This window comes from Budorcas taxicolor, chromosome 1 (assembly GCF_023091745.1).
Source record: "Budorcas taxicolor isolate Tak-1 chromosome 1, Takin1.1, whole genome shotgun sequence".
Taxonomy (NCBI): domain Eukaryota; kingdom Metazoa; phylum Chordata; class Mammalia; order Artiodactyla; family Bovidae; genus Budorcas; species Budorcas taxicolor.
Genome location: NC_068910.1, coordinates 156,315,244 through 156,337,861, shown reverse-complemented (window position 1 = coordinate 156,337,861; position 22,618 = coordinate 156,315,244). Strand labels below are relative to the sequence as shown.

Genomic DNA, 22,618 nt, shown 5'->3' with positions numbered 1-22,618 from the left:
TTTGGGTCCTAATTCTTAACTGTTTATCCACATTTTTTCCCTCTTAGATGTTATGGGAATAGTAAACAATTCAGTTCAGTTCAGTCGCTCAGTCGTGTCTCTTTGTGACCCCATGAATTGCAGCACGCCGGGCCTCCCTGTCCATCACCAACTCCTGGCGTTCAAACTCACATCCATTGAGTTGGTGATGCCATCCAGCCATCTCATCCTCTGTCGTCCCTTTCTCCTCCTGCCCCCAATCCCTCCCAGCATCAGAGTCTTTTCCAATGAGTCAACTCTTCACATGAGGTGGCCAAAATACGGAATAGTAATAAGTTCTTATAAAGGCTTCATATCTAATACATAGAGGTTAGGTGCTCAAGTTTTAATGTAATTCTAATCATAAGCTTGATATAGAAAATGATACATGTATTGTAATATTAATATGGGAGATAAAAAGTAATGAAGATATTCTTGAGGAAGAACAATTAGAGGACTTGCCGTTCTGAATATTGAGCCATATTTTAAGGTAATAATGATTTAAATGAAGTATTGCTATGAAGATGGATCAAAAAGATGAATGGAATTGACTAAGGAGCCTGGTCAGACCCAAAGACATGTAGAAATATATATATATAAATGAAAGAATTTTTATTGCACATGAGTGAAGAGTGTAGCAATGGAACCAGGATGATTATTCATACACAAAAAATCATATTGGGTAATATTGCATTCATTTCTACCACACCACACACACACACATAAATATTCCAGGTAAACACTGAAATGTGAAAAACTTAATTCTTTAAATCTTTTATGAAAATAACTTCATTACCTCAGATTTGAGAAGGATTCAGAAAAATGTGCAAACCATTACATTGTATTAAAAAAAATAAAACATGTACACAAAGGCTTTCTGGAGCAAATGACACCATACTGTGGCTAGAGTATGGTACCATATGTTCTATTCAATAGAAACAAGAAACTAAAAACCTCAAAAATTGCACATTAAGATTATAAAACTTTATTTCATCATGAAACAAGACATTGAAAATGAAAGAGAAAGCAAAAATTGGGAGAAGGTAAGTGCCCTGTTGTTGTTCAGTCACTAAGTTATGTCCAACTCTTTGTGGCCCCATGGACTAAAGCATACCAGGCTTCCCTGTCCTTCACTATCTCCTGGAGTTTGCTCAGACTCATGACCATTGAGGTGATGATGCCAACCATATCATCCTTTGCTACCCCCTTCTCCTCCTGCCCTCAATCTTTCCCTGAATCAGAGTCTTTCCCAGTGAGTTGTCTCTTCACATCAGGTGACCAAAGTATTGAAGCTTCAGCTTCAGCATCAGTCCTTACAATGAATATTCAGTGTTGATTTCCTTTAGGATTGACTGGTTTTGTTCAGGGGTTCTTAAATAAGTATTGAGAAAAATAATGTGATGGGCAAAAAAAAAAAAAAAAAAATCATACTATTAGGTAATAGTTTAGATAGAAATGAAATGTTTATAGGAAGATAGATACATTTTTTTTTTTTGGCCAAAAACCAAAAAGAGCTGGTTCCTTTATATTCTAGCCCCAAACAAAGCAAGATTTTATTAAATTTTAACATTTTAATTTCCTATGTCTCATTCTTTTCCAGGTTCTATGCATTTTTTTAACCACAGTTTTTGTGGTTTCTAGGATGTCATAAGCAAAAATAGTATTACTATGGACTTGGAACAGGTATAGAAATAAATTTATAGACTACACAGCAAGAATACCTGAAAATTAACTTCATATTGTTTTGACAATGTGTGGTTGGCTTTAACAGAATATACTGATTTTATTGCATATCATGATTTTCATAGCATCATATAATTTGGCATGTAATTTGTATCAAGATTTGACTCTAAATCATTTTAAATAGCAATAGCTGTGTATTAATCATGTGGCTTTATGTATAATTATGTTAACTATAATATGTAACTGTCTCAACCAGCATGATCACTCATTTTGGAGCCCAGTTTTAAATAAGATTATGTTGATGTCAATAGAAGGATCAGAACTAATAAAAGAACTCTTTGGCATTGATTACTCTCCTCTCGGTGGTCCCATAGTCCTTTATTAGTTCTTAATTGAGAGTTTAATTCATTCTGCTTTGATTTGTATAATTTCTGTACAAGCTCATCACCTCTACCAAACTTGAGTTTCTTGTGTGGCATCCTGTCTCATTCATGTTTCATATCCCATATCTATTAATAATGGTTCATATAGTGAACAACCATAACTCAAAAGAATAAAGATTTTCCTGTTTTTTTTTTTTTTAAGAGTATGCCTTTTAAATTTCTTTCAGAAACTTGGTACAGCTGTACAAAAGTGAAGATGACATGGAAATTTCAAAGAAGATTAAGACTCAGTGGACTTCTTTGGGCTTAGAAGATGTACAGCTTGTAAATTACTCTGTGTTGCTGAACCTGCCAGGTCTTTCTCCCAGCTCTGTGACTCTGAGCAGCAGTGGCCAGTGCTTTCATCCTAATGGCCAGCCTTGCAGTGAAGAAGCCAGAAAATGGAGCAGCCAAGACCTGCTATATTCATATGCAGCCTATTCTGCCAATGGAATTCTCGAGGTAATATGACCATTTATCTCTGTCATTTACAGTGAAATGAAATTAGAAAACAACAGCTTTCATCTAAATTGAACTAACTGGCAAGATACAGCATACCAAAGTAACCATTAAATGTTCTCACTGTAGAGGTGCCAGGAAAGGGGAAGGAAGATTTAAACTGCCTGGCCCTTGTCATATTTGGAAAGTGAAAACATGTTAGAAGAATTTAATTCAAAAGTGTTGAATGTGTGACTGAGTCATTCACATTTTGCTTAGCTCTTACAGTGCAAATTCATTTTCTTCTTTGGTTCTAAACAGGCAAGTTTTAATAGACTGATGTGGACAGAAAGAATAGAAATGGAGGCAGTTGTGTTTTGAGATTGTGTATGCACACAAGAAATGAAGTGGAAAATGGATGTGATTATTCACACATTTAAGATTTGATATACAGTGTTTCTGCTTTATGATGGAAAATACATGAAAAAGGGACCAGGTGTGAATTTTTCACTTTAGTCTAAGTTAGCTGTTTTTTGTTTGTTTTGTTTTCTAATGTGTTTTTCTGGCACTGTGGTTAGGTGCACAGCTTCTAGAGCCACGTGGACTAGTTTCAATTCTCAAATCCCCAATTATCACTGATAATTAAGCATCTAGGGCTGAGTTTTCTCTTCTCTATAGTGGGGATAATAATGGTCCCAGCTTCATAATCTTGTTGTGAAAATTGAATTAATAGATGTAAATCTTGGAAGATAGAGCTTAGCCTATTGTAAGAACAATATAGCAGTTAGACTTCAAGCAATTAAGTGATCACTAGCTTCCTTTATGGGCAAATTTTCCATATCCATGTAAAAGTCTCATTTTAATAAACACATTTAGTTTCTTTATAAAGCTGTAAATTTCTTCTATAGATTTTGTGTGAATAAAATGTTTTTGCTAAATATTGACACAGCTTTTTAAGATTCTAATTTATGATTAAGTCAGAATAAGATGATGAATTTAAATCATTTAGAGTTACCTTGCATAAATATAGGCTTGTTCCTAAATTTTTTGTTAAGTTTTGGGGGGTGTTATGGGGAGAGGCGGTTAACTGATCCTTCAGCACTGTTTTTGTTCTGTGTTTTAACATCGCTGACATTTAGCATATCTACTACACATAACCAGCACCATCTTGAAAGTATTTTTATTACTTAAAAGTTAACATAGTAGTAAGTGTAATATTTCTAGTGTAGGACTCATGGTTTGGTTTGATTACTATACCCTATTTCTGATAGGCAATAATAGAAATGTATCTGCATATTAAAAGAAATAGAAGGAGGCTGCTAGCTTTCTTTCTTTAGTTCAGAAACTTTGGTCTTAAGTTGAGATTCTAAAGTTAACACGCAGATTTTCTCTCAGACTCCCAAACCTGTGGAAGTGAAAGTCTCTCAGCTGTGTCAGATTCTTTGCAACTCCATGGACTATACAGCCCATGGAATTCTCCAGGCCAGAATACTGGAGTGGTTAGCCTGTCCCTTCTCCAGGGGAGTTTCCCAACCTAGGGATTGAACCCAGGTCTCCCTCATTACGGGCGGATTCTTTACCAGCTGAGCTACACGGAAAGCCCAACATTTCCAGGCTCCTCCTTATCCCAGTTGATTCAAGTATATCAGAGTCATCTCCTTCCCTAAACAAAGCACATCCCAAACACAGAACAACAATAAAATCACAGAAGATCAAAAAGGTCCTTGGAATCACCCCATTTATTTTCTTTTCAATTTCCTCTGGCAAACAGTCATTATTCCTTGACTGAGCTGATAGGGAAAAGTCATGGAACTATAACTTGTGTCTCTATTGTCTCTATATGGACGTCTCTAATAATTCCCTGGACACACTGAATTGCTTTTTGTATTCCTATGTAATCATATCTCTGATTATTATACATTTACCTTATCAATTATGTGTTTAAATTTTCTGTTTCACATTTTTTAAAAAATCAAGATGTACTATAGAATTGTGGAAGTGCTTAACTGTTTGTGAAGTGACAAGTCATGGAACCCTACGCTCTTGGGGGACTGTAAATTGGTGCAGCCACTATTTAAAGCAGTATGTAGGTTCTTCAAGAAAACTAAACATAGAGCTACCACATGACCAAGCAATTCCACTTCTGAGTATATATTCAAAGAAAATAAAAACACTAACTTGAAAATATATACCCACCCCAGTGTTCATAGAGATGTTATTTTACACATACACACAATCACATAGACAGTGGTATGTTAATCAGCCATAAAAAAATGAAATTTTGCCATGTTTGACAACAGGATGGACCTGGACGGTATTAGGCTTAGTGAAATGTCAGACAGAGAAATACAAATACATTATTTTATCACTTATGTGTGGAATATAAAAAATAAAATGAATAAGTATAACAAAACAGAAGAAAAAAACCTCATAAATGTTGAGAACAAACTAGTGGTTACTAGTAGGGAGAGGGAAAGGAAAGGGAAAGATAGGGGATTAATAAGTATAAACTACTATGTATAAAATATATAAGCTACAAAGATGTACAACATAGGAATTATAGCCAATGCTTTATAATGACTTTAAATGATGTATAATCTATAAAAATATTGAATCACTATGTTGTATACCTTGAACTAATATAATATTGTCAATTACACTTGAATTTTTTAAGAAACTAGCATTTTTAATAAAGAAATGTAGGAAAATTCAAAATATGACTATTAAAAGGGAGAAATAAAGTTAGCTATAGATGTACAAATGTATTCTATCTTTGAAATTTTGGGCCCAGATAGGAAGAAATAATATTAAAAGAACTAAAATGCAATTATGGATAAAACAAATACCTTGTATTTGAAGAACATATTTAAGAAATTAACTGCAAATTAGATGAAGACATTGGTATTAAGTATTTTTTAGAATTATTTTAGCAATTCAAATCTGTTACTAAGTACATAATAATTTAAATATTTATATAAATAATATAAATAAAGAATACACCCCTCTGGTGGCTCAAATGTTAAAGAATCCACCTGAAATGTGGAAGACCCAGGTTAGATCCCTGGGTCAGAAACATCCCCTGGAGAAAGGAATGGCTACCCTAATCCACTGTTCTTGCTTGGATAATTTGAGAGAGAAGCCTAATGGGCTACAGTTTATGGGGGTCACAAAGAGTAGGATACAACTGAGCAACTAACCTTTTCAGTTCATGTTGATATTGATTTGTTGAATTCACACTGTATCATGATATTAGTATTATAATTTTCAAAAAGCAATTTCTAGGTGACTATATTATATGCATACGGAATGCTTGCATATATTTTATATACATGTTTTAGATGGATGTATTAGTGAAACTCATATATTCTAGTTAATGGGATACTGGTGAATTTTCCATGTTTCTTCAGAATATTTCCTAATTCAAATTAAGCTTGAGAGGTTGCTGCTGATGATACAGGCATACGTACTTTTTTATTTTGAGTCCATTGTGCTTGCATGAATTTCTATCAGGCAGAGCCATTATCAAGTTCTTAAATTATTCTAGTCTGACTGCCAGCCAAGCTCCCCACTACTTTTGCTTTTGACAAGGTTATTTGTAGAAGAGGCGTACCCTTTTTCTTTGAAGAGCTGTCATGTTCATTCATCATATGACTGTTTTGTATAAGCTTCCAATTTTTGCTTTCTGGTAACAGTCTAAACAGCATTTGTGATATCTGAGATCTACTTTGAAAACCTACTTAGTGTCAGCATGATGGATGGTGTACTTTGCAACTTCTTTGTAATTCATTGTGCACCAGAAAGGTGACATTGTTTACCCCATCATAATGACAGGTGGGTCAGTAAAATGGTTCTAAGGAGAGTTGCCCTGTCAGATGCAAAATATATATTAAAATGGATACATAAATAATTTAGCATGACTGAGGTTAGTTACTGTGGAAAATTCTTAAAGAGATGGGAATACCAGACCACCTGCCCTGCCTCCTGAGAAATCTATATGTAGGTCAAGAAGGAATAGTTAGAACTGGACATGGAACAACAGAGTGGTTCCTAATAGGAAAAGGAGTATATCAAGGCTGTATATTGTCACCTTGCCTATTTAACTTGTATGCAGAATACATCATGTGAAATGCCAGACTGGATGAAGCACAAGCTGGAGTCAGGATTGCCAGGAAAAATATCAATAAGCTCAGATATGCAGGTAGCACTACCCTTATGGCAGAAAGTGAAGAAGAACTAAAGAGCCTCTTGATGAAAGTAAAAGAGGAGAGTGAAAAAGTTGACTTAAAACTCAACATTCAGAAAACTAATCATGGCATTCAGACCCATCACTTTATGTCAAATAAATGGAGAAACCATAGAAATAGTGAGAAACTTTATTTTGGGGGGCTCCAAAATCACTGCAGATGGTGACTGCTGCCATGACCTTGGAAGAAAAGCTATGATCAACCTAGACAGCATATTAAAAAACAGAGATGTTATTTTACCAACAAAGACTCATCTAGTTAAAGCTATGGTTTTTCCAGTAGTCATGTATGGATGTGAAAATTGGACTATAGAGACAGCTGTGTGCCGAAGAATTGATGCTTTTGAGCTGTGGTGTTGGAGAAGACTCTTGAGAGTCCCTTGGACTGCAAAGATATCCAACCAGTCCATCCTAAAGGAGATCAGTCCTCAATATTCATTGGAAGGACTCATGTTGAAACTGCAATACTTTGGCCACCTGATGTGAAGAACCAACTCATTTGAATAGACCCTGATGTTGGGAAAGATTGAAGGTGGGAGGAGAAGGGGACAACATTGGATAAGATGGTTGGATGGCATCACTGACAGGATGGACATGAGTTTGAGTAAGCTCCGGGAGTTGGTGATGGACAGGGAAGCCTGGTGTGCTCCCTCCATAGGTTTTCATAGAGTCGGACATATCTGAGTGGTTGAACTTAACTGAACTGAGGTTAGTTTCAGGGAGTAATAGTGATTTATATTTTTATTAATGGGAAATATCAGCTGTAATATCATCATTAATGTTAAGACACTGATAGTACTGACAATGTCTAGTCAGTTTTATAAATAGAATATATGGCTTTATATAATTTCCATGCAATTGTTTCTTTTGGCCTTTGTGAGCCCCATGCAGATATGAAAAACAATGGGAACAATTAATATTTATTTAATAAAAGTTGGTCACATTGGGTCTACCATGTTCTTATTTTGAATAAAGGATTTGTTTTTATTCCAATACATTTTATGAATTTTGGAGTTTTCTTTCTGTTAAGCATTACTTTGCATTTGAAAGAAAAGTCAAGTGATGCAATTTTATAAAGAAATATTTTCAACAACTCATTTACTGTGCATGAAATATTGTTACCAACACACTTAACACTATCCCATTCCTCAGAAAGCATAGTTCACTAGCCCAGACTAGCAACCTTCCATATTATCTGCACACCCATGGATTGGTTACTTCAATTTTCTAAGCTTCAAGGTCCTCATCTGTAAAAGGGGAATAATTATAGTACCTCAAGTGATTGTTGTGGGCAAGAAATGATAGAAACCAAAAAAAGGGTCTACTATTTAAAAGTACTCAATAAATGTTACCTAGTTTTTAACATATTGTGTAAATATAATTTTCCTATCTTCTATTTAACAAAACAAATATTTAGTAAGGGAGGAAAATGCCTTAAGTATGAATACCTAGTAAAAAATCCCTGACTATATTTTTTCTTTTAAAACTGAAATCTCTAATAAAAGAAATATTTCATTTTTGAATCCAGAAGGACAATCATATCAATTTGGGACTGAAGAGAGTTCCTTGTCTTTGTTTTGTAAAATATCAAGACCTAGTATATAACACATGATATCTGAAAACTACATCGAATATTTTGTTCAAAAAATCTGAAGAGAGGAAATAATAACTGGCATGGAATCCTTGGATAACTTGTAGTCAGATGTCTATTTTCTCATGGCTGGGAAAACTTTGTCTTCTTCTTTTATTTTTAATATTATCAAGCAAAGGCAAACTTATCAGTGTTATGGCAGAAGGAAAAGCTATATGCATTTAGCTCTGAATTCTTTTTGTTACAGATAAAAATATCAGAAAGCTAACAAAACAGACTGAAATTGTATTGTTTTTCTGGGTGTGAAAATGAATCTATACTCTCACAAACAGAAATGTGAGCTTGGAGCAGTTTTTCAATATTGAAAAGGATTTTGCATTTTATTTGTCCCCCCTCTTTTTCTCTTGTGGAATCCATCTTTTGGTCAACAATGCACAACAGTGTGAAATGAATGGTTTTGAACACAGTTATATGTAAGAGATTCACTTTTTGAACTCTGTAGAAAAACCCTTGGTTTAATATGATCTTCTGTTACTGATTTCATGAGCTCTGTGAAGTAACTAAGTTAGCAAAAGAATTTCATAATTGGCTGCTTTTTTCCCCAAATTAATCCATGTTGTTAGTTTTCACATATTTAAGGTATATATTATTCCTGGATTTAAAATTTAGACAGAAACATTTACAAATAAAGAAGTGATCTAACACAACATAGCATCCATAGTTAAATATTTGTTAGGGAGATTGCATCTTATTCCCAGGAAAAATCAAAAGCTTACTTTATGAAATAAAAGTTTACAGCAAAGATAGCTGAATTTTCCTAAACAGTTAAAGTGCTTTGGACTATTTTTCTCCATCTTCGCTAGAAGAAATGTGGTGTTTTGACTCAGAAGGTGTTTGACTACAGGTTACTAATTTGACCAGCTATTTTTAAAGATTTTGCATCACCATAACTATTTGATAGAACATTCTAGGTTAGAATTTTTAGTTTTAATATGAATATGCTTATTTAACTTAAATGCAGAGTACATCATGAGAAATGCTGGACTGGAGAAAGCACAAGCTGGAATCAAGATTGCTGGGAGAAATATCAAGAACCTCAGATATGCAGATGACACCACCCTTATGGCAGAAAGTGAAGAAGAACTAAAAAGCCTCTTGAGGAAAGTAAGAGAGGAGAGTGAAAAAGTTGGCTTAAAGCTCAACATTCAGAAAACTAGGATCATGGCATTTGGTCCCATCACTTCATGGCAAATAGATGGGGAAACAGTGGCTGACTTTATTTTTCTGGGCTTCAAAATCACTGCAGATGGTGACTGTAGCCAAGAAATTAAAAGATGCTTACTCTTTGGAAGGAAAGTTACAACCAACCTAGACAGCATATTGAAAAGCAGAGCTATTACTTTGCCAACAAAGGTCCGTCTAGTCAAGGCTATGGTTTTTCCAGTGGTCATGTATGGATGTGAAAGTTGGACTATAAAGAAAGCTGAGGGCCGAAGAACTGATGCTTTTGAACTGTGGTGTTGCAGAAGACTCTTGAGAGTCCCTTGGACTGCAATTAGATCCAACCAGTCCATCCTAAAGGAGATCAGTCCTGGGTGTTCATCGGAAGGACTGATGTTGAAAATGAAACTCCAGTACTTAGGCCACCTGATGCAAAGAGCTGACTCATTTAAAAAGACCCTGATGCTGGGAAAGATTGAAGGCAGGAGGAGAAGGGGACAACAGAGGATGAGATGGTTGGATGGCATCACCAACTCAATGGACATGGGTTTGGGTGGACTCTAGGAGTTAGTGATGGACAGGGAGGTCTGGTGTGCTGTGGTTCATGGGATCACGAAGAGTCGGACACGACTGAGCAACTGAACTGAATATTATTTTAAGCATACCATGTATAATGTTATGATAAAGTAACTTTCTTTGCAGATTTAATTTATTGTTTAATTTGCATAAAATACCAGTAAACAGTTTACAAATAAGGTTTACCTCATTTCATTGGATGCTGCAAATTCAGTCTTTTCTGAACTAGAGAGATCTGTATAAATGTTGATTCTTAGATTTATGCACTATTACCTAATATAGGTAATTCTAAAGGAAGCAGAATTCTATCACAAAAACGGTCTCCAGAAGGAATTCTCTTGAATGAATTTGCAACTCTTTTGATACTCTTACTTTAAGACATTGAGTATCATTTATTAAATAAAGTACCCTTTGATTATTGATCTGTTTTTCCTTATATTTTATTTTGATACTGAAAGATGAACTAATATAGAATTTAGCCTGCTGGCTACATACTGAATGCCTTTTTACGCTGATCACAGAGGCAAAATGATATATAAGAATCTTTGGACACTGCCCACGTGTAATTGACAGTCTAATTGGGGAAACTGGCAGTTAGGTAAGCAATTATACAACTTCATAGTGCCAATCTGCTCTTAACATTAGGATATTACCTAAATATTTTAGACTCTGTTTCCTCATCTATATAGTGGGCAGAATTCTCTACTAAACATGAATGTTCTGAAGATACTGAAAGCAACTGATAATCTCCATGGTTAAATGTGCTGTTACTGCTGACTCAATGGACATGAGTTTGAGTAAACTCTAGGGGATAGTGAAGGACAGGGAAGCCTGGTGTGCTACAATCCTGTTGGATATAACAGAGAGACTGAACGATAAATCTAGTATACATTCTTACCCCAAATTTATAGCATTTTGCCTGTTGACTATGAAGATTATCAACTTAAATATGGAAATATAATCCTAACAGAATTTTGTTTTACTTGAGTTAAATTTCTATGTTACTTTATTTAATTTTCTCTCCTTTATATCAGTTCAGTCACTCAGTCGTGTTTGACTTTGTGATCCGATGCACTGCAACATGACAGGCTTCCCTGTGCATCACCAAATCCTGGAGCTTACTCAAACTCATGTCCATTGAGTTGATGATGCCATTCAACCATCTCATCCTCTGTTGTCCCCTTCTCCTCCTGCTTTCAATCTTTCCCAGCATCAGGGTCTTTTCCAATGAGTCAGCTCTTCACATCAGGTGGCCAAAGTATTGGAGATTTAGCTTCAGCATCAGTCCTTCCAATGAACACCCAGGACTGATCTCCTTTAGGATGGACTGGTTGGATCTCCTTGCAGTCCAAGGGACTCTCAAGAGTCTTCTCCAACACCACAGTTCCAAAGCATCGATTCATCAGCACTCAGCTTTCTTTATAATCCAACTCTCACATTTATACAAAACTACTGGAAAAACCATAGTTTGAGTAGATGGACCTTTGTTGCCAAAATAATGTCTCTGCTTTTAAAATGCTGTTGGAGGGGGTGTGGAGAAAAGGGAACCCTCTTACACTGTTGCTGGGAATATAAACTAGTACAGCCACTATGGAGAACAGTATGGAGATTCCTTAAAAAACTGGAAATAGAACTGCCTTACGACCCAGCAATCCCACTGCTGGGCATACACACCGAGGAAACCAGAATTGTAAGAGACACGTGCACCCCATAGTTCATTGCAGCACTGTTTATAATAGCCAGGACATGGAAGCAACCTAGATGTCCATCAGCAGAAGAATGGATGAGAAAGCTGTGGTACATATACCCAATGGAGTATTACTCAGCCATTAAAAAGAATATATTTGAATTGGTTCTAATGAGGTGGATGAAACTGGAACCTATTATACAGAGTGAAGTAAGCCAGAAAGAAAAACACCAATACAGTATACTAATGCATATATATGGAATATAGAAAATGGTAACGATAAGCCTGTATGCGAGACAGCAAAAGAGACACAGATGTATAGAAAAGTCTTTTGGACTCTGTGGGAGAGGGCGAGGGTGGGATGATTTGGGAGAATGGCATTGAAACATGTATAATATCATATATGAAGCAAATAGCCAATCCAGGTTTGATGCATGATACTGGATGCTTGGGGCTGGTGCACTGAGATGACCCAGAGGGATGGTACAGGGAGGGAGGAGGGAGGGGGGTTCAGGATGGGGAACACGTGTATACCTGTGGTGGATTCATGTTGATGTATGGCAAAACCAATATAATATTGTAAAGTAATTGACCTCCAATTAAAATAAATAAATTTATATTAAAAGAAAAACACAAAACAACAACAACAAAATGCTGTCTAGGTTAGTCATAGCTTTTCTTCCAAGTAACAAGCATATTTTAATTTCATGGCTGCAGTCACCATCTGTAATGATTTGGGAGCCCCAAAAACTAAAGTCTCTCAATGTTTCCATTGCTTCCCCATCTATTTGCCATGAAGTGATGGGACTGGATGCTATGATATTAGTTTTCTGAATGTTGAGTTTTAAGCCAACATTTTCACTCTGCTCTTTCACTTTCATCAAGAGGATCTTTAATTCTTAGCTTTCTGCCATATGGGTGGTGTTATCTGCATAACTGAGATTATGGGAATTTCTCCTGGCAGTCTTGATTCCAGCCTGTGCTTCATCCAGCCCCTCATTTCTCGTGATGTACTCTGCATATACGTTAAATAAGCAGGATGACAATATACAGCCTTGACGTACTCCTTTCTCAATTTGGAACCAGTCTGTTGTTCCATGTCCAGTTCTAACTGTTGCTTCCTTACCTGCATACAGATTTCTGAAGAGGCAGGTCAGGTGGCCTTGTATTCCCATCTCTTCAATGTATGGCAAAACCAATACAGTATTGTAAAGTAAAATAAAGTAAAAATAAAAATTTAATTTAAAAAAAAAAAGAATTTTCTACAGTTGTGGTGATCCACAGTCAAAGGCTTTGGCATAGTCAATAAAGCAGAAGTAGATGTTTTTCTGGAACTCTCCTGCTTTTTCCATGATCCAGTGGAAATTGGCAATTTGATCTCTGGTTACTCTGCCTTGTCTAAATCCAGCTTGAACATCTGGAAGTTCATGTACTGTTAAAACCTGGCTTGAAGAATTTTGAGCATTACTTTACTAGCATATTTTTTTTACTAACTATTTTTTGTTTTAGAAAGGATAACAGTAAACAGGGAAGATGATTTTGATTTTATGTTTTTAATAAGCATAAATACTTTAATTTGAAGAATATGCAAAAGCAAGATTATGTAAGATAGTAGTAAATTTCTAAAGTAAAACTTGTATTTAGATGAATAGTACTTCTGATAACCCTGTATTTTGTCAGCATGAGAACTGCTTGGATTTACCATTTCTGACTTTGAGTAGAAAATTACTATTTTAGTTAAAGCAGGCTTTTCAAACATTCTGTACATTCAGAATCTCTCTTAGAGAATAACTAGGAGGATTCAAAGTGATTGATTTGGTTGAAAATGTCAATTCTGAAAAATTCAAGGCATACATAATTTCATAAGCATGAATAAATTTTGCTGCCACAGGTAGAAAGAAAAACATGGCACTGGATTGTTCCTCAAAGTGGAGCCCAGGCCCTCAGCAGGTGGCGCACTCCAGAAACACTTCTCTGATCTTGCTCCTTTCTGTTGTTCTGTTTATTTTATTCAGTTTATTACAGACTATACCAATTCTATTCATTTATCTTGTTCATTCTCTTCTGGTGTTTCCTCTCAGGATAATCTTTCCATTTTTCCATACAACATTTTATATTATAGAATGTCACTTTTTAATGTTTTGATTTTTAGGCATTTCTCATTATTTTAAGCATTGCTCATTATCTTCTAATTGCATATTTTACAATGAATGGAAGATAATTGTATTTTAATATTCATTTCTAAATTGTTCTATCCTTTTAGCTGTTTTTTATGTGACCCACTACTATCTATTTTAATGCAATACTTTTCTCTTTTTTAACAATATATAATTTTTTAAAATTTCAATTGTTTTTTTTAATTTCTTTGTTCAAAAATTAACATATAAACTTTAAATGAAAGTTAATGTGTAGACTTTTTAACCTTTTTTTCTGGTTTAAAAAAAAACAGGTATTTCTGTCTTATTTTGCAACTCTCATTTATACTTTCCTATGCATCAGGGGAAAACTGGTGCACATAAAGTGAATAGTTCAACAAGCACCTAGGTTGCTATTCACTTGGCGTTTCCCAAAGACTACTCAGAGGTGATTTAATCCTGGTGTTTGAATGTAAACTTAGTACCCCAGCTGGGTAAGTGAACAGTTTTCTAGTGTGACAGAATACACACAATAAGAAGAGGTTCACTGTAGCAACAAGAATGGTTGGAAAAAAATGACTTGGCATTTTATCATATTGCTGTATATAGATTTGTCTCAGAAAAATTCAGTGCTCTCTTGCAGCTGTGATTTGGAGGTAAATAAGAAAGACTTTCAGAAAGGACCTGGTTCAGAAGCATCCTGTAAAGGCAATAGGTAATTTTTATTATCACCTGTCGGGTTGTGAGAGCATTGAGACTTCTCTAATTATTGACTTTTAATGCAAACCCTCAAGGTACATAAGCCAAAATAAATTATTAAAATGATGCCTGTGCTGGGGTATATTTTTTTTCTGGGGGGGGAGCCCTCATCTATGTTAAAATGCTTAATCATTGATATTATATGTACAATTTATAGAAGATGAGCTGAAGAGTTCTTTAATTGAAACCACCGTTGTTTATTCAGCTGTTGCTACTTTCTAATAATGTAAATGCCTTTTACAGACTTGTATTTTACTAGCTTTCTGGTGTGTACAAAAACAAAGCTATAGTCTGGCTACACCCTCTCACACCAGTATAGTTTTCCACCCACTTCTCCTAAATATGAAAATATATTCATTAATATAACTGCTGGGAGCCAGCGTGAGGAATTCCACCCGTGACAAGGTCATGCGGCAAGAGCTCTGATGGCAAGGCTAATCAGACCTCAGGTTTTCCCCTTGGAATTTCCTGAGCATCCACCCCTCCAAAAAGAAGAATCTGCCGGCTTTTGTGCTCTGCTTTTCCACTCTTCTGATATTCTCTGGAAAAAGTCAAATCAGGGCTTTAGTCTTCCTGCATTTGAAAGGGATGTTTCAGTTAAACCCCCTCTGATAGCTCTCTGGCTTGCCTAACAGTTTCCCCAGACCTCTTACAGCTTGTGAATTGCTTACAGCCCCCCAACCACGAGAGGCACAAAGCTTGAAAGTATCTTAAGATACAGAGCCTTTTCTAAAGAGTTAAAAATTATATTGGTAGAGGGTTTTCACTGTTGACTGAATGACTGCTGCCAGGCCTCCATATTCTTAATCTTTTAGGCACCTGGAAGGATGTTACTCAATGTAAGCAGGATGTAGAAATAGATACATAGTAGTTTTGATGTTAGCAACACTAGACTTTTGAGTCAATTGCTTCTCTTTTGCTGTAAATCACTGTACTCCCTCTACTTGTTATAATTTGCTGTATCTTTGCTGTGTAAGAATGTAACTTTATTTAGTGCTTTCTGAGAGTGGCACCAGACCTTGGGAAGATCAACACAAATAAGTCTTCTGGTTGACAAACCCTTATCAGAAAAAAGGCTGTAAAATGTTAATTGGCCCTTTTGCCTGGAAGATGATGTAAATTACCTAAGACTTGTGTATACAATTAGGTATGCAGAGAGAAAAGCCTGGTTTTGATGAGTCTGGACTGCTAATGCTGCATAACTTTGTGTTACCCATTGATGTCCACGTTTTATCAAAAGTATAAAAGGCCTTCTGAACAATAGAGGACGGAGCCAGTCGCTGGACTGGTTTCCCCCGTGTCTCTCTCTCTCCTTTTTTCCTTTCCCTCCCTCTGCTCTGTACTTTAATTTCAGGCTGAATTTCCATCTGGGACGCGGAGGCTCGCCAAGTCTACTTACTTGCCCTGGCTGTTAAGACCCGCGCTAAAGGGAGCCTAAGGCGAGGCACCCTTAGATATTCAAGCGAGCGCCAGGGGCCCAACGTAGATGGTGCAAATTCCTTGTCTGGAATTTTATTGGTCTTCCGTGTAATACAAGCTATTCAGCCCTCTTTCTCCACTTAATCTTCCTACTATACTATTTCTTCCTAATCTAATCTTATATTTCTTATATCAATCAATAAATAAGTTTTTCTCACGCCAACGCTGTCCACCCTTCGAATTCCCTGGATCCACTGGGGCTGGACCCCGGCATATAACCAGTTGAATAATATCCCTCTTTAAATATGCTATCAGTGAATCATAATTAGTAGAGAACTTGCAAAGTTGAAATGGAAAAATTAATTCTCATTTTTGCATTGTAATCATTAATGTTATGTGATCATTTAATTGTGCTTTAAAATTGTGAATCAATAATTATTTATATGGTAATGGCATCAGCAAACTAAAAAGTCAAATTAATAAGACATTTTATTAGGAGCAAAATTATGATCAAGAACCACTGTAACAGAAATAACTTTAACAATTAAATTTTCTTGGCAAATATATTTGAAAGTACCATAACTTAACTTTTAGAAGATACTGTAATTATTTCACTCAAGATAGATAGGCTGATAGTGTATGTTGGACACCTGGATGAAAATAGGTGTGTGATGGGCCCTTTACTGAGGAAATTACACTGTAATTGATATTGAAACTATTAGACACATGTATGTATAAAGATACAAGTCTTTTTTAATTTTTTTACTTTAAAAAAATTTTTATTTTTACTTTATTTTGCTTACAATACTGTATTGGTTTTGCCATACATTGACTTGAATCAGCCACGGGTGTACATGAGTTCCCAATTCTGACCCCCCCCCCCCCCGCCACGTCCCACCCCATATCATCTCTCTGGATCATCCCGGTGCACCAGCCCAAAGCATCCTGTATCCTGTATCGAACATAGACTGGCAATTTGTTTCTTACATGAGAGTATACATGTTTCAATGTCATTCTCCCAAATCATCCCACCCTCTCCCTCTCCCACAGAGTCCAAAAGTCCGTTCTAAACATCTGTGTCTCTTTTGTTGTCTTGCAGACAGGGTCATCATTACCATCTTTCTAAATTCCATATATATGTGTTAGTATAATGTATTGGTGTTTTTCTTTCTGGCTTACTTCACTCAGTATAATAGGCTCCATTTTCATTCACCTCATTAGAACTGATTCAAATGTATTCTTTTTAATGACTGAGTAATACCCCATTGTGTATATGTACCACAGCTTTCTTATCCATTCATCTGCCGATGGACATCTAGGTTGTTTCCATGTCCTGGCTATCATAAACAGTGCTGCGATGAACATTGGGGTACACGTGTCTCTTTCAATTCTGGTTTCCTTGGTGTGTATGCCCAGCAGTGGGATTGCTGGGTCATAAGACAGTTCTATTTGCAATTTTTTAAGGAATCTCCACACTGTTCTCCATAGTGGCTGTACTAGTTTGCATTCCCACCAACAGTGTAAGAGGGTTCCCTTTCCTCCACACCCTCTTAAGAGAGGAAGAGATAGATCATCTGGGGATAAAAAGTAGATAAATTCACATAACATTGGCCATCAGAGAGCTATAGTTCATCAGGTAGCTAATATTTGAAATAGATTTTAACATATTAGTAAATTTTTCCACAGGTGCAGATGAATGTAATGGCAAAGGAGATATTTCATGCCACAAATGTTTCTTTAAATAGATTTACCCATCTCTTGTTGGTGTCTGCATATTCTTCAAATGAGCCTTCTTTGGAGGCACTTTGTATACAACCAACTGAAGTATGTTAGTGCCAGATGAAAAGGATGGGCAGTTAAACATATAAATTCTTCATCTCCATTCTTTCATTATTTACCACCACTAATTTTGTTTAAAATCAACACCTTGACATAGATATGCTATATTTTGAAACAACAAATTTTGTATTATAATTTTATCATTGGAAAACATCAGTTCACTTCAGTAGCTCAACCATGCCTGAATTTTTGAGACCCCTTGAAGTGCAGCACACCAGACCACCTTGTCCATCACCAACACCCAGAGCTTGCTCAAACTCATATCCATTGAGTCAGTGACATCATTCAACCATCTCATCCTCGGCTGTGCCCTTCTCCTCCTGCCTTCAATCTTTCCCAGCATCAGGGTCTTTTCCAGTAAGTCAGTTCTTCACATAAGGTGGCCAAAGTATTGGAGTTGCAGCTTCAACATCAGTCCTTCCAATGAACACCCAGGACTGATCTCCTTTAGGATGTACTGTTGGATCTCCTTGCAGTCCAAGGAACTCTCAAGAGTCTTCTCTAACACCACAGTTCATAAGCATCAGTTCTATAGCACTCAGCTTTCTTTATGATCCAATTCTAACATTCATACATGATTACTGGAAAAACTGTAGGTTTAACTCGACAGTCCTTTGTCAGAAAAGTAACATCTCTGCTTTTTAATACGTTGTCTAGGTTGATCATTGCAGAAGGCAATGGCACCCCACTCCAGTACTCTTGCCTGGAAAATCCCATGGATGGAGGAGCCTGGTAGGCTGCAGTCCATGGGGTCGCTAAGAGTCAGACATGACTGAGAGACTTCCCTTTCACCTTTCACTTTCATGCATTGGAGAAGGAAATGGCAACCCACTCCAGTGTTCTTGCCTGGAGAATCCCAGGGATGGGGGAGCCTGGTAGGCTGCCGTCTATGGGGTCTCACAGAGTCGAACACGACTGAAGTGACTTAGCAGCAGCAGCAGCAGGTTGATCATAGCTTTTTCAAACAGCTCTTCAATGAGTAAGTGTCTTTTTTATTTAATGGCAGCAGTCACCACCTGCAGTGATTTTGGTGTCCAAGAATATAAATTCTGCCACTATTTTCCACTGTTTCTCCATCTACTTGCCATGAAGTGATGGGACAGGATGCTGTGACCTTAGTTTTCTGAATGTTGAATTTTAAGTCAATTTTTTCACTCTCCTCTTTCATCATCATCAAGAGGCTCTTCAGTTCCTCTTTGCTTTCTGCTGTAAGAATGGTGTCATCTGCATATCTGAGGTTATTGATATTTCTCCTGGCAATCTTGATTCCATCTTGTGCTTCATCCAGCCCAGTATTTTGCATGATGTAATATGCATTTAAGTTAAATAAGCAAGGTGACAATGTATAGCCTTGATGTACTCCTTTCCCAATTTGGAACCAGCATGTTGTTCCATGTCCAGTTCTAACTACTGCCTCTTGACCCGCATACAGATTTCTCAGGAGGCAGGTAAGGTGTTCTGGTATTCCCATCTCTTTAAGAATTTTCCAGGGTTTCTGGTGATCTACAACTGTGGTGTTGGAGAAGACTCTTGACCCTTGGACTGCAAGGAGATCCAACCAGTCCATTCTAAAGGAGATCAGTCCTGGGTGTTCTTTGAAAGGAATGATGCTAAAGCTGGAACTCCAGTACTTTGGCCACCTCACGCAGAAGAGTTGACTCACTGGAAAAGACTCTGATGCTGGGAGGGATTGGGGACCTTAGGAAAAGGGGATGACAGAGGATGAGATGGCTGCATGGCATCACTGACTCGATGGACACGAGTTTGAGTGAACTCCAGGAGTTGTTGATGGACAGGGAGGCCTGGTGTGCTGCAATTCATGGGGTCGCAAAGAGTCGGACACGACTGAGCGACTGAACTGAACTGAACACAGTCAAAAGCTTTGGCATAGTCAATAAAGCAGAGGTAGATGTTTTTCTGGAGCTCTCTTGCTTTTTTGATGATCCAACAGATGATGGCAATTTGATCTCTGCCTTTCCTAAATCCAGCTTGAAACTCTGGAAGTTCTTGATTCACGGTCTGTTGAAACCTGGCTTGGAGAATTTTGAGCATTACTAACGTGTGAGATGAGTACAATTGTGCAGTAGTTTGAACACTCTTTGGCATTGCCTTTCTTTGGGCTTGGAATGAAAACTGACCTTTTCCAGCCCTGTGGCCACTGCTGAGTTTTCCAAATTTGCTGGCATAGTGGGTGCAGCACAATATGGAAAGAATAACAACTTTATTTGAATTAGATATACAGAAAGTTAAGCTGAAAGGAATCATCTTGGCTATAGGTATATTCTGAATTGAACACTCAGGGCAGTACTTTTCCAGTGGGGAAGGAAATAACCACATCAGAGGATTCCCATTAAAAGTTCTGGGAAGGCAACAACTTATATGTCAATGAAGTAGAATTTAAAAATGAGAAATAGTGTTGTAAAATAAAACTGTAGGGGGCTAATGGGAAAGGTGACAGAAATTGTTATTTGTGGGCATATTCTGAAGTTTTGGATATCATAGTAGTAGGTGTGGCTGTACAGGTTGTATCCCACATAAGCTGGGGGTTTGTCATTCACAGCTGGATTATGTGTACATCCTGAACAGCTGGGCATCATAAACTTTGTACTTAATTTGGATAACATAGAGAATCTTTGAGTTATTTTCACATCTCAGAATGGCATGATTATTCTTGAAACTTAAGGAAATGAATTTTGCAGTTTTCTGATTCAAATTCCAGAAATATGAGTGTCGACTATATCAAACTTCATGGTCTTTTAGAGACATAAACTGGATTTGTAACTTTTCCAGAAGCATGAGTAAAAAACAAATATGACTCTAAACCTTTTTCTCCAGTGACCTCTCAAAGAAGAATTGTTGTACCCTAATAGCTTGGGGCTGGTGCATGGGGATGACCCACAGAGATGTTATGGGGAGGGAGGTGGGAGGGGGGTTCATGTTTGGGAACACATGTAAGAATTAAAGATTTTAAAATTAAAAAAAATAATGATAAAATAAATAAAAATAAAACCTTCAAAAAAAAAAAAAGAACTAGAAAGGTCATGATTGGGACACATAAGAGAGATTAGGTCTCTTTTGAATATTTCAAATTACTATGAATGATTTTATTACACTAAATGGACAAATTGCCCTAATTCTCCTGACAGGGCTTTATTTTTCTTTGTCTTCTCTTTCAGGCTGAAGTCATTGATGTGAGTTATGGAAATGCAGATGACTTAAAGCGGATTAAAAAAATGAAAAATGTCACAAATCGCATTGCACTCTTGAAATTAGGAAAATTGCCACTACTTTATAAGGTTAGTCCAGCGCCCATCATTTGTTTGTGGGGTGAATATTTTGTTTAGTTGGGGTTACATGTGTATCTGGGAACATGAAGAGAAAGAGTGTATGTATGTATGTATGTGTGTGTGAGTGAGAATGTGGAGAGAGAAAGAGGCATAACGTGTCACAGGAAGATAACTTTTCCAAAATGGCTGATTTCATAATAAAGTCTTTAAGATATTGTGCTTGTGGGACCTTCATAAAGTTGGCATTCCCTTTATAACATCCATCTGGAATGGTAAAAATGAGAACCACAGTGTCCTCTTATGACATCTGTGAAACTTCTAATCTGTTATCTAATTATCATGTGCTTTATGTTACACTAGTATCTCACAGATTTACATTCCTCAGTGATTAATTTTGTCGACTGTATAACTTCATAGTTACTGGCTGTGCTCAGAAATTTAATTAAAGTATAATGTACTAAGAAGAGGCAGAGTTTGATTTATTTTATTTAAATAGAAGTTTATTAACACTCATCCACTAGATGCATTTACATAATTAAAGCAGTTCAATATAAAAGTATCTCATAATGAGCCATCACAATAGAGAGTCACTACTGCTCTTCCTTAGTTCATTTTCTTTTCCTATTAGAAAAGAATGGTCAGTATAGTTCTGTCACTGGAAAACTCTGGTTCTGAACACATATTGGATTTCACCTCATTCAAAACTATATGAGCTTTGCTAACTCCTAAGAGCAAAAAAGTTTCCAGAACTCTGTTGGTACACTCTGTAAGGACACAAGAACACATTCTGTGCCTGTTTTTTAAAAATTATCTTCCAAGGATGCCCTTATACTTAAATCAATGTCTGATTATAGATAACAGGCCAGAATTTTAAGATAGTCTTGAAAATATACATTGATAACATTGATACTAGTGTTTTGTAGGATAATTTGTCATGTTTTAAAGGCCTTAAAGTAATCACATTTTGACCCAATAATTCCATTTCAATCAATATATTCTAAGGGGGGAAAACAGGTATGATAAAAACATGGTGCCCAATGATGTGAGAAAATACTTGAAATGATATATGCATCTAGTTTCAGTTTCCCATATGGCTCAGTGGTAAAGAATCCTCCTGCCAATGTAGGAGACACAGGGGACACTAGTTTGATCCCTGTATTGGGAAGATCCCCTGGAGTAGGAAATAGCAATCCACTCCAGTATTCTTGCCTGGAAAATTCGATGGACAGAGGAGCCTGGTGGCCTACAGTCCATGGGGGAGCAAAGAGTTGGACACGACTGAGCACACAGACATACATCC

General features: G+C 36.6%; 1 protein-coding gene across 1 annotated transcript in view; it reads left to right on the top strand.

Annotated features, from left to right (window-relative positions):
- Positions 1-22,618, top strand: part of NAALADL2 (N-acetylated alpha-linked acidic dipeptidase like 2) — an 895,965-nt gene that overhangs the window by 139,702 nt on the left and 733,645 nt on the right. Inside the window, exons 4-5 of the mRNA XM_052645317.1 lie at positions 2,312-2,585; positions 21,208-21,327. Of these exons, the coding sequence (XP_052501277.1) occupies positions 2,312-2,585; positions 21,208-21,327 (394 nt within the window). The remainder of the gene's footprint in view (positions 1-2,311; positions 2,586-21,207; positions 21,328-22,618) is intronic.